The sequence below is a fragment of the Molothrus aeneus genome, chromosome 14, assembly GCF_037042795.1.
Source record: "Molothrus aeneus isolate 106 chromosome 14, BPBGC_Maene_1.0, whole genome shotgun sequence".
Classification (NCBI taxonomy): domain Eukaryota; kingdom Metazoa; phylum Chordata; class Aves; order Passeriformes; family Icteridae; genus Molothrus; species Molothrus aeneus.
This window is the reverse complement of record NC_089659.1, coordinates 12,023,815-12,036,573: the sequence shown is the minus strand read 5'-3', so window position 1 is coordinate 12,036,573 and position 12,759 is coordinate 12,023,815. Positions and strand designations below refer to the sequence as shown.

Genomic DNA, 12,759 nt, shown 5'->3' with positions numbered 1-12,759 from the left:
TTTGTCCCACTGATGCAACATCAGAGGGTCTTCCAGTCTTCCTAGGCCCTCACTTCAGCTACTTCCTTCTCCAAATTGTCTTTGTTTCTGGAACCCCCAGTTCTCCAAGGATGGTATTTGTACCTGTGAGAGACTTTTTTTGAAAGTTAAGCAAATGAGAGGTGCCAATGCAATGTGGGGAGCACACTGGAAACATCTCATATATCCATGATAAACTCTGTTCTTGGGTAAATCCCTCCTTAGTAAGACAGCTCTTTGCCATGGGTTGTGTATGTGTTTCCATGACGTGCATAGTCCAAAAAATGCAGGACAGGTTTGAGTTACTGCTGAAGAACTGAAGTCCTGTTTATGTAGGGTGTAATTAATTTTTAAGCAGCTCCTTGCCCCTCTGCAGTCATTATTTATCTTCTCAAGATGAGTGTCTCATCTTCCTCCTCATTACTGCTTTGCCAGACTACATGGGAGCAGCAGGAGCTGCCTGGGACTCCCTCGTGCCAGGCACTGCACAAGCAAGGAGCAGAGGAGTCACAGCATGAGTGAAGTCACCCCTGAGTGTGCAGGCAGACACAGCCAGTGGTTTAACAAGGCAACAAGACAACACTCCTCCACCAAAGCCCCCAGGCTGCTATGCAGAGACTTGTGTGAGATTTTCACTCCTGCCCTCCCCATGCTCACTTGGGTGCCCAAGCATCTCTCAGGAGATGTGTTTCCCTGTGGTCCCTTTGGACACATAAAAGTTGCTGGAAGCAAATCTCATCCTATGTGTAGGTTGTGTTTCGCCCAGCATGGTCTCCTTAGGAGGATTGCCAAGAAACAATTCATATATTTGAGGAGGCATTTGGCTCTGTTAGGTTGCTGTGTTGTTCATTACTAGTGCAAATTGTGCCCAGGGCAGTGCCTCCCACTGTGCTCCTGCATTGGTTATGTACCTTTTCAGCCAGTCACTGAGAGGGAAATTTAACCCCACAGTGGAGGGGGTCCTAGTGATATCAGCCACTTTATTGGCCTGACTGGTGGTATATGACTTCTCTGCAGGAGCTGAAAAAAATTTGAGTCATCCTTGTATTAAAACAAAGTGCAAGGAAAAGAAATTTCCACACAGAATGGTTCAATCCTTTTAAATTCGAGGGTTTTTTTTCCCCCCTAAACTATTGACTAACGGACTGAAATTTTTGTAAATGCATCTGTTTTTGAAGACAATGCCATTTTTCTTATGAAAGAAAATAATTAAGTGACAAGGGAACAGCAAATCTGTCCTTGTCAATGTGTTCCTCTGGCTCAGCTGGGGAAACAGGTGTGGAAAACATTTAAATTAAATGGTTCTCTAAACTCTGAGTCAAAATGTAAACTGTTAAAATTCTGATGGTTTTGTTTTCTCCGGGGTTTCACACATTTTTGCTCTACAGTCCAATTGTGCACCATTCCAGGAACCAGTGACCTGGTGCAAAGCTCATCAGTGCATTATTTTCCCTTGTAATAAAAGCTGTGATTGCATCACAACACCCCAAACATTTTGGATGATTTTCCATGGATCCTGTGATCTTTGCTGCTCACATCTGGCTGCTCCCCCATGATGAAGCTGCACTTGGGGCTACCCCACCTTTCAGCCCATGTGTGGGCAAATGCTGCACGTGCCAAGTTGCCCTGTGCTGGACCAACACCTTCGTATGATCATCCCAGACCCTGGGAAAAGTCAAACTGGGGCTTTGCCAGAGCAAGGACTGACTTTTGTTTTGCTGCCATGAGCTTTGTCCCTCTGACATGAGCTGTTATAAACCCTGCACCTTGTACCCAGGACACTTCAGAGCCATTCCAGGCTCCTTTACAGTGTTTGCTTGCATAGATTAGTGCCTCCAGCTGTAACTCATAGCCTCCACTGGATTTGGCTCCTATTAGGACAGTTCTTAGCTGCATTCCTGTGTCCAACAAAGATTCTATTGCATCTTCTCTAAAAATACAGAACTCATGGAAGAAAACACAGCAAATGTGGTTTATGGGCCCTCTTGTCTTACCTTTCCCTCTAAAGAAACTGATGTCAAAAGGCTCATGTGGTGTGAATTAGGCAAGATTTACCAGAGACAGTGGAGTTTGGGCTTGGTTTTGCTTGTTTGTTTGTTCAAATACTATGGTTTACTATGTTATTTATGGTTTCTAGGCAAGATTTTTCAAATGGTAGAGGTACCATAAAATTTGGAGGAATAGGGACAGTATTGGCAGAAAATGCAGGAATTCTCAGTAACTGGATAGAGGATTTTTTCTTTTTAAAGCAAAGTTGAAGTTTAACATACGAAAAGGGTAAGGACTCCTTCATTGTTTTGTTTCATTGACAACACTTAAGATTACAGAAAATATGAATCCAAGTGTTCTGAGTTGATTAAAGCCTCATGCTGGTGCTTGTGTAAAGAACTCTTCACAAATCCTCAAGTTTTGGTTTTGTTGTAAGATGCTGTAACTATTCCTTTGATTGACCTGGCCATAGTGAGGAACAGTTAAGGAGCTTTTAGTTCTTGGGATTTGCATGTGAGTTTCCTTAGGGTAGACTAATCCCTGATATGGGGAGGAGGTGACTCATCTGGAGAGAACTGAAGCCCTGAGTGCTGCTCCCTGGAGAGGAGGGACAGCTTTGGGCTGGGAGTCTGCAGGTGAATGAGACTTTTCAAAGCAATTTCTTGCTCTTGCTGTGTTAAATTGTGCTGCTAGAGAACATCCAGTTGCGTGGAAAAATATTTCCTGACTCACTTCTAATTTCATAAGCCACAAGCCCATCCAGGATTGCTGTTTATCTTGTCTAGGAACCAAGATAGAGCTCTGCTGCATATTTAATTAGATGGGGGAAGGCAAAGAATTTTAAGATAAGATTATCTTCTGTTCCCCATCACAGCTCTCATGTAAGAAGTTTTCATGGCATGCAAACCAGAGTCTGATGGTAAGCCACTTGTTTTTGAGGACACTGAAAACAGTTTTGCAGAGTAATACTTTTTAATTTTTTTAATACTCATATGAATTCTTTTCTGTGTATGAGGAAAAAGATTAGTTATGTGTTTTTATGAAAATGAACAAGGAGATGTAAAGAGATATGTGGGAACCTGGGGCTCTTGGAAGAATAAACACTTTCATTCCTATGGCTGTTGAAAGCAGCAGAAGGACAAATGAAGAGAACCTGAATCCATGTTTCTCATTGCTGCAATAATTCTAACAATAATCAGAATTAATTATTCCAGCACTGGGAATAGCAGTATGAAGTCAGCCATAAGCCAGAGCAATGGAGTTTCACAAACACAATTGGGTTCATATTGTGGTCCCTCAGTTCCAGTTCTGCAAAGGTTTTTGGGTATGTTTAGGGGCTGGCTGCTAGTCCTTGCTGTGGAGGCAGCTGAAGTAGCAGAGTTTGAGCTGGCAGAAGGGGTGTGAAGAGGATGCAGAACCATGATGGAGTCCTGTGAGGTTTTCTGTCTAGTTTAAATCTTCAGTGTTGGCAGCAGTGTGCAACAAGTGTGGCAGCTCCCTATCACTCTCACACAGAAACCAGAAATGTCATGAGCTGCCCCACCACAGCTGCAGACCATCCTCTGCTCTGTCTGAGCTAATCTGGTCCTTTGTGACTCAAAACCCTTCAGACCTGTGCCCTCCCCTTGCAGTGAGGGCAGAGGAAGCCTGGGCAATGCCTGTAGAGCTGGTCAGTGCTTTCTGTACTGTCCAGGGCTTGCTCAGGAGTTGGGGTCCTGCTCCCCTTCTGGCAGAAGGATGCTGAAGGCAGAGGAGATGGTGCTTTAGACCCAGTTTTGCTAATTCTGGAACTCTGAACAAGTTGTTACTCCTATTCAATCAACTCCCTACATGTGATCTTAATGGTTGTGAAATACTGGCTGCACTTTGGTAATGAGTCACTGATGGGTATCAGGTGATGGCTTGGTGTGGGGAGTGACTGGATGAGCCTCCTGTGGATGTGCTGTAACCTGGCCAGAGGGGATGTGCATGCACTGAGATAGGCACAACACACCTCTAAGGAGATCAAAGTTCATTAGGCTGCTCACGAGTTTGCCTTGGTCCAAGAGCATTCTGCATCTCTCTGCTGTTCAGAAAGGGATCCAAGTTGCTCTGGGCCAGAGGGAGATCCACAGTGTTGGAGGGAAAGCTGGAATTCCTAACACAGAGGTGTCTGTAGCTTTCATGCACTGCAGTAAAACTCAGCCTGTCATTAAGCATTCATGGTGCCAGACAAACAAATAAAATTCAGGAACAAGTAACTGCCTTCGTGGTTTTGTGAGGACCTCTGTGTCTTTGCACTTCCAAATGCTGGCATAATAAATCCTGAAGTGCCTTTTTGCTCACAGCAGACAGGGTTAATACAGCTGTTAGCTGGTGTGTCTGCTAGAAGAAACAATTGGCAACCCTTAGGTGGATAAGCAACAGAGGCTTGCAACCCCCACAATTTTCTCCCCTTTTGAGAAATTAAGACATAGTATAAAAATGTTCTTTTTTTCCTCTTCAAGTCCATAATCAGACATGACATAAAGAACAGTCACTTCTGCAATGAGTATTTTGGAGAGTGCCTGTTAGAGTGAAGATGCTCTGATGTTCTGCACAGCTGGAGCCCCTGTGGGGCCAGGCAGGCCCAGTGTGACCCAAGCACCAAGGCAGCACATCCCACCCACTGCCCACAGCCCCTCCTGCCCTCCTGGCTTGGGGACCAAGGCATGTCCAGGTGTACAATGCCTTTTTTTCACTCAGCAGCTCTTCCACAAGGTGAGAAGGGAGCTCGTGGGAATGCTCAGGCATGCTGGCCATAAACTTCAGGCTATAAATGCATCTTCCCTCATACCCATTTTACCACAGGGAAATCCTGAGCAGGACACAAATATTCTCTCTGACTTTACCAGCTTTCCCTTCTGCTTTTTTCAACATAATCACATCCACTGATTTCTTCTTGTTTGCAGGTCGTGTTTGCAGCTGGAAACTCAAAACACTATTTATTTTCTGTATGGGTTCCTAATCTGGAAATAGATCTCATTTGCTTTACCAAATTACAAGTGAATTAAGATGAACACATTGTGCTGTGTCCGGATACATCGTGGTGCTTTCATGAAAGAGGAAAAACCACATTTGTCACTGCTGTGATTTTCTTCTTTCCTCAGTATCATTAACTCCATGTTCTCAAAAAATATAAAACATCTCTATAAATGATGGCAGAAGTTGAGGAGCCAGAGCTGCCTCTGTTTCACATCTTTCATCCTTTCAGCCCCTTAAGAATATCCCTGCCCACACCTGCAATACTCTTCCCTTGCAGTCCCTCCCCTTGCTCTTAGACACATTTTGATTATCTGCAATATTGCATTTGATAGTATTGCTAAGTAGTTCTGAAAATTTTCCTTTTGGCACCTGCTTCTTGACTTTTGAATGGAATTTTTTTCCCTACCTGTAAATCAGCTTTAGGGTCTTGTATGTCTAAGGAGAGTAAATACCCCACAGCTCCAAATGAAACAAGTATTTTGCATTTCCATTTCCTGACCCATGAGGAAAAATTTTGTGCAAAATGCAAGAGAAATGTCAAAGTGATAAAACAGCATTGGTTGGGGTTCTTTCTCTGGTTAGAACAGTTGGTGTTATGGAAAACATTCAGCACTATCCAGACTTTGTGGAGGGCAAATACTTTATAGGTATCACTACATTTTAATGACAATTTTACTGACTGACAAATACTACCTCAGCTGAGATTTTTGTTATAATTTCTTAGTTTACTTTTTTAAACCTGAAGCATATCTGAAGCATATTTCTTTGCTAGGAAAGTTTGCAGTCTGCATGTGAGATGGACTCCCTATAGTGCATTTATAGGTACAGACATCAACTTTATTTTCCTGCCACCAAACCACATTTATTTTGAGATGTGGCAAACACTGCTCCTTTTCATAAAATCTGTTTAAAGCAACTGATTTGCAAGATTATTTTGTAGCTGAGAACAATTAAGAACTCTAACAGCTTAACCAGCTGTGATAATTAGCACTCACTAAGCCTGTCTTTGGGGAAATACAGCACACTGTCTTATTTTAGTTCTTCCATAGTAAGGACTGAGAAAATAATGCAAATAACCACTGCTCTCCTGAGCAGCTCCTTGGGATGGGGAGCCTGGGGCAGAGTCAGGGCTGGGTGTGAGCTGTCCCAGCAGTGATTTCTGCCTGCCCAGCTCCCAGGGTGTGTCATTTTGGTAATCACAGGTGATAAATTTAACTCGTCATCATGATGTAAGCAAAGCCTGTTGTGAGCTGGGGTGGAAGTGCGCGCTACTCCCTTCTGACAGGAAGGGCTGTTTTTACTTTAATCAGTCCTAGAAGCAGCCTCCTGGGCTCCTGCCCAGGCTGGTGGGGCAGTGGTGGTCCAGGGCAGGATGCTGGGGAGGCTGCTGGGGCACAGCCAGAGGGTGGCTCGGCCACTCCTGTGCCCCGCCAGGGCTGCTGGCAGCAGAGCAAAGAGCGCCCGGGACGCGGCTTTGCAGGCGGCTGATCCAGGTGGGTGGAAAGCCCTTGGTCACTGTGTGGTGCTGCAGCATGGAGGGAAAGGGTGAGAAAATGAGCCTGATTCTCAGCCATGGCTGAGTTACTGCAGGGCTTTGTCTCCTGGGGCAGGGAGCACACCCAGAGCTCTGACCAGCACAGTGCACAGGGGTAAAGCTTTTTCTATTACATAGCTGGTCTGCTATGGCAGCAAATACCAACTGATGCTTCATGTCAGGAAATCTGTCAATTAAAACAAATAAATGTTCCTCCTCCTACCCAGCTGCCAGGTCTCCAGAAGAGGATCAGTGCTTGTCCCTGAGTGTGCAGGGCTGGTGCAAGTGGAGGATTTACTCCCCTCTGCTTCCTGCTCTGCTCCTTGCCAGTTTACAGCCACAGCTCTTTGTGCTTGTGCCAGGCACTGCCCTGGATTGGGAGGCAGGGAGTAGGCATGGGCTGCTCCCAGATGAACAAGCTTCCTGGTATGGACAGAGTTTCTCTTTGCACCACCACCTTCTTGGCTGTGCCTTTGCAGACCCCTCACCCTAGGAAAAGTTGGGCTGCATGGGCCTGGCTGTGCTCCTGTGGGATGGCTGGGGGTCTCCATCATGGGCCTTTGCCCTTGTCTTCCTTGGGATGGAGCATCTGCTTTTAGCAAGTGTACTGTTTGCTGCAGATTTGATTCTGGCACTTGCTGATGTAGCTCTCCTGGTCTCACTGCACTTTGTGAGAGAAATAGGAGAAGCAGGAGACCAAATTTACCTGGGCCAAGATTTACAACTGGGATTTTTCAGCCACTTACAAGTCCTGGCATACATGAGCTGCTCTGGGGCCAAGGCACTTACTATAATTTCACCAGCTCAACACAGGCAGGAAGAAATTCTCTCCATGCCCTGTTCTGTAGCAGCAGTGGTTTCCTTTCAGCTGAGTACCAGCAATCCAGCAACAGGCAGGGAATGAGGATGCTGAGGCTAGAGACATCTTCGTGTCCTTCTCTTCCTGCTCATTCTGGTCACAATTGGACATTTCCCAACCCAAGACCCACACCTGCAAACACAGTGTGGCTTCTTGGGTGCACCTACCTGGATGTAAATACTGGGTGAGCAGTCTCAGCTGCCTTGCAAAGACCACTTGTACAGGTGTGCACTGAAAAAGCCAGGGCTTGAGCCAGCCATTGCTTACTGTGTTTTCAGGTCTGTCTGCCACTGTCCTTGTTATTGGGCTTGTTTCCATCAAGAGGAGCCAGAGTCCTTTTCTCACTGTGCTCTGGGTGACAGCATGCAAATGGCATCACCGTGGTAGCCTGATGGGGTGTAATGTATCATCATTAGAGTGCAGTAATGTGGTACCCAGCTTGCATGAGAACAACTGCCAGTCTCCCACCAGGCTGCATTTTAGCAGACATCATCTCTCCATCAGTGATTTCAGGAGAAGCTGTGGAGGAGTTAGCTACTTGTGCTGCTGGCAGTTTGCTTAACTCACTAGTTGGGCCATTTAAAAGCAAGATGCTCACAGGGTGAGATGTTGCTGTGGGCTCGAGGACTTCTGCCTCACACCATTTGCCCTCTTAATCAGGAAGTTTAGAAGAGATTTTTAGTTTAAAACCTACCAAAATTAAAGGGAAGAAAGTAAAATTAAATAAGCTGCAAATATAACAAAGACCTCACACCACCTGCTGAGTCTTTTTGATGTTAGAAAGCACATTTAGCTTCCACAGAATAGAAAAGTGTAATTTTAAACTTTCAATCCTTTTCCTTCAGTACCAACAGCTCTTTTTCCTTCTTGAAGCTTAGCTCATTGCTTTGTACAAAATCTCTTACAGGTAAAGAACCCTTCAGGAATGAAAGAAGGCCTACAAATTTTGATAAAAAGGTGCTAGTATGGTCAGGACGCTTTAAAAAGGAGGAGGACATTCCCAGGCACATTTCGTAAGTGGACCTGTCAGAATGATTTTTTTTGGCTGTGAACACACAGATTGAGACTCCAGTCTGCATTACCCAGAACTGTGCTCTTGCAGGGCTTAGTGCCTCGCCCATGCTGGTGTCCAAAAATAGCTGTAAATAATTGAAACTCTTGTAACTTTTTGTCATTCCCTGTGAGGTAAACAGGATTTGCTTATTTTAGTTATCACAGATTTCAGACTAAGCTGAAGTATCTTTTGCAAGACAAGTGGCTTTGAAACTCAGAAGCCACCATGATAAGGTATCATTCAATCTGGGTTTTTACACGCTTTTCTAGGTTTTATTGATTAGTGATTAATATTGCTGCATCAAGTTTAATTAGAAGCTGGGGCTACATACAGCTTTGGTGACAGACTTGTGCAATGAGTTCCTCATGTATGGGCTGTGGTTCCACCTCCTTGCTGAGATATTTTGTCAGAGGATTGTCACTCAGTTTTGGAGTCCTAATGCTTCTGACTTGTGACATCCTGGGTTCACCTCCAGCTGTCCTTCCCCTTGCAGGTGTGAGTAAATCCTGGATATAATTTCAGGGATGGCTCATTGCCATGCTGCAGTTTCTTGCAAACGTGAATTGTTGGTTATATGCCAGGAATTACTCATGGAAGGTGGTGGAGATTTTCCAGTGATGGATGGGGCTGTTCAGCTGCTTGGGAAGAAAACTCCTGGATAGTGCAGTTGTGTGCTCTGACCCAGTCAGCTTCCCACCACAGGCTGGTGGGGCTGGTGGCAGCTGCCTGGCAGAGCTGTGCTGTGGTGGGCTTTAATTCCCTGAGGGTGGCATTGCCTGGCTCTGGTGGCATGGCCCCAGTGTGTCCTGGTGCTGCACTGCACCCCATGGCCTGCCCTGCAGCACCCAAAGGTCAGCCCTTTCTTATTATAGTGGAAAGACTTTCCTGTCCCTGTCATTTTACAGGCTTTCACTCTCTCACACAATAAAAGAACACAGGAGAGCAAGAGTTTTTAATCCTGTTATTACTGATGGCTTTTGACCTAAATCTTTTCTCCACAGGCTAATTTTTACAGTCCTCCTTTAAGCAGCTGCAGAAAGAGAAGGCTGAACCCCATTGTACATTGACAGGAAGTAGCTGCAGGACTTGAGCATTCATTACCCCTCTCCCCATGATCCCATTTCACACAGGCTGCTGCAGAATGGGAAATCTGCTCTGTCCTCCACAGGTCTGAGGTCCTTGACACTGCAAGGAACATGGCCAGGATAAAGGTTTGCTACATCATGATTGCACTGACTGTGCTGGGCTGTGTGACCATGATCATCTCAGGCAAAGAAGTGAGTATTGTTTCTGGGGGAACTGGTTCATTTAATGCATGGTCTATGTATGTTCTTTGGAAATAAGCACCTGGGTGACAGATAGGTTTGAGAATATGTACACATGAGCAATGCATGCACAGGATCTGTATCACCCCTTCTCCAGAGGAGACACTGGCACTGGACAGCACAACCTGCTGATTAATGTGTTGCTGCTGACCCACACTGCCATGAACCTGTGCAGTGCAATGCTCTATATGATGGTGTATCAACAGGAGGCTGGGCCAAAGGTAATGGAATAGCTCAGACAGTGTCAATGGAAGCTGGTTCTGCCTGACATCTGCCAGCCATGAGGTTCCTGTGGTCCTGCCTGCCCAGCCTGGATGCCACCAAGAGCTGTGACTCTTCTTCCTATCCCACACCACTGCTGCCTCTTCCAGTTTGACTTGCAAGTCCCAGTGCACCTGTAAACAATTTACAGTGTAATTCTCCTGCTAATCAGAGCTGCAAATGCTGAAAATGTGGTGTTACAAGGAAACAGATTAACTTCTATCACTGCAAAATATCAAAACGTACAGTGAGGTGTCAAAGGAAGTGGTGCAGATGTGGGGAAATTTAGTGGTGGCAATTGTGTGCATGCAATGATTTCCACCAAATTGTTTCCAGGCTGCCAAGAAGAATCAGACACTGCTAAGGGTGAATGCAGAAAAGAAGGCCAAATGGAGGGCTGAAGTGGAGAAAGGTCAGGAGGCAGCTGTCGGGAAGTCACAATGATTTGGAACAGATTTCTTTTAACATAAAGATATAAGTGATTTACACACGTGGCATATGGACCTGTCTTCGTTTAACTCTTAAGAGCTTTTTCACTGAAACTCTCAGAGCAAAGACTTCACTGCTTAAAAACTGCTCCATGCAAACTGGGAACCTCCTATGGAAACCAGCTGCTTTTTGTGGCTTCTGGTCTTTGGCACCAGGCCCAGCTCATATACAAAGATCCCTTTTAAACTGCAAAGTGTGGAAAGGACAAATGCAGGACTCCCCAGCTCAGGATCAGCTTTTCATGGTGCTGCTGGTGCTCAGACCAGACCATGGTGCTGGTCTCCTCCAATCCAATCATTACTCCCAATGATTGTCATGAAAGTTGTCTAGCACTTGCTTAGCTGTGATTTTAGTCCAGAGTAATTGTTAATACATGGTTTGCTAAAACTGAATTCTTTTTAATCATCATAGTTCATTAACTCATAATAAAACAGCTGTCCAATTACATCTAAAACAAACACATCTCTTCACAGCTTCATTTAGAGTGTCACCAAACTCTCTGGGATGATGCTTAACAGATGGGAGAAGTCCTAATGAGATATTGAAAATTACATTTTCATAAGTGACTTAACTTCAAGACAGGTCCCAGTTCATGCCTGTGGGTGCTGATGCTGTGATTCCTCAAGTGTCACATGTAACCCCTCGAGACCTGTAATGCTGCCTGGTGGAGCTGGATGTGCTGCATGGAGTCCCAAGGGACAGAGTGTGGCAAAACCCAGCCAGTCTGACTCCAGCTGCTACAGGAGGTGCTGTAGCCATGCTCAGCCTTGGGGCAATGTCCTGAGCATCACACTGGGGTTGGCCTTTCCAAGGTTTATTACTTGGAGCAGTCACACTTGCGCTCCAGGGGAGTTTGGAAGCTCCTGCTCGGGTCTCTGTGGTTTATTGTGTCAAAAATCAAATCCATTTATTGCTGAAGTGTCACTGCACAAACAAGCTGCTGGCAAAGTTGGGCTGAGGCATTGGCAGGTGGGCAGCAGTTGCTGGGCTCTGGGACTCCATTTTCTGTGCCTGTGGCTTTTGGGCAGTTTCATCCCTCTGGTGCTTCTTAGGAGCGCTTCTCTCCATGCTGCACACCTGTTTAGGGTGAGGGGGATGTTACCTCTGTCACATCTCCAGGCTTGCACTCCTTATTTCTGACTCACAGCCCCATGCAGTAGAGTTCACCAAAAGTGATGTCTGGTCCCTGTAGTATTCCTCACAAAGCACTTCTCTGGGAAGTGAAATAATGGTCTAGGACAAGTAGAGAGTGAACAAGTCTCTGCTGAGAAGACACTTTTGCTTCACAGGTAATATGGGCTCTTTCATTTTATATGACCTGGTTTTCTTGGTTAGTGCAATAAACTGCAAGAATTACCTCAAAGTTAGTGCTCATTTGGGGATAAACTAAAAGAGCTTGCTCAGTCTCTTAGATTTTTTTTTTAATTCTTAAATTACTTTCATGTGCCCTTTTTCAGAAGGTGCGTGTAACAATTAAAAGAACCATTTTGATGCTTGTAAACAAATCCACACGCATGTTCTGAGCTTCCCTGACTTAAGCAGGAAAGATGACCATAGCAATATCTAAAGAAGAAGAAAATTAATTGTGACTTGTTCCAGTGTCTGCTCTGCACTTCCCTCTGCCTAGGAAAGAAACCTGCTTCAGCTGTGAGCTATTATCAGATCCTCTTAAACAGCCATGGTCTCTGCCTACAGTGCATAAAGCTGCCACATTACACATAGTCATTAGGAAAAAATCAATTCTTCCTCCCTGAGCCACTGGTAAAGCATCTGATGATCATCAGATGACCCAGGTGCTTTTGGGCTCTTATAAAGAGCTATATCTATTATGTAGGGAAAGATCTTTTACCAGTGCCTACATGAATATTCATTTGAATATCATATTACTCTCCCAAAAAACCAATTGGACTGACCTCTGGCTTGCACTTGGTTGGTGGTGGGTGGCTGCTGGTGTAGCACAGCCTCAGCTGGAGTCTCCCCTGTGTGAACCGGACATGCCTCTTCAACACTGGGACTTATCACTGCTTGTTAAAATCTGTTTCCATCTGTGTCTGCAAAGTCCTTTGACTCTCCTCTTGAAAAGCCTCTAATTAACACAGAGTCCTGAATGTATAATTGGCTGATCCTCAGCACCTTATAGTTGTGAGTTTCTTTATTTCCCCTCCCATCTGAATTGCTTCAGTGTCACACCTGATCCTCCAGGCATTTACAAAGGGATGGGAGGTGT

At 45.2% G+C, this 12,759-nt stretch overlaps 1 protein-coding gene across 1 annotated transcript; it reads left to right on the top strand.

Annotated features, from left to right (window-relative positions):
• The first annotated feature begins 6,382 nt into the window (after positions 1-6,382).
• LOC136562425 (protein FAM162A-like) lies at positions 6,383-10,487 on the top strand. The gene is made up of 4 exons (XM_066559239.1): positions 6,383-6,503; positions 8,311-8,416; positions 9,626-9,734; positions 10,380-10,487. Exons 1-4 carry the CDS (start codon positions 6,383-6,385, stop codon positions 10,485-10,487), a joined length of 444 nt encoding a protein of 147 aa, XP_066415336.1.
• Positions 10,488-12,759: the final 2,272 nt, after the last annotated feature.

Coding starts and splice junctions, on each gene's coding strand:
- LOC136562425 (XM_066559239.1), top strand. CDS start 6,383: ATGCTGGGGAGGCTGCTGGGGCACAGCCAGAGGGTGGCTCGGCCACTC. Junction 8,417..9,625: donor GACATTCCCAGGCACATTTC/GTAAGTGGACCT, acceptor TGTCCTCCACAG/GTCTGAGGTCCTTGACACTG. Junction 9,735..10,379: donor TGATCATCTCAGGCAAAGAA/GTGAGTATTGTT, acceptor AATTGTTTCCAG/GCTGCCAAGAAGAATCAGAC.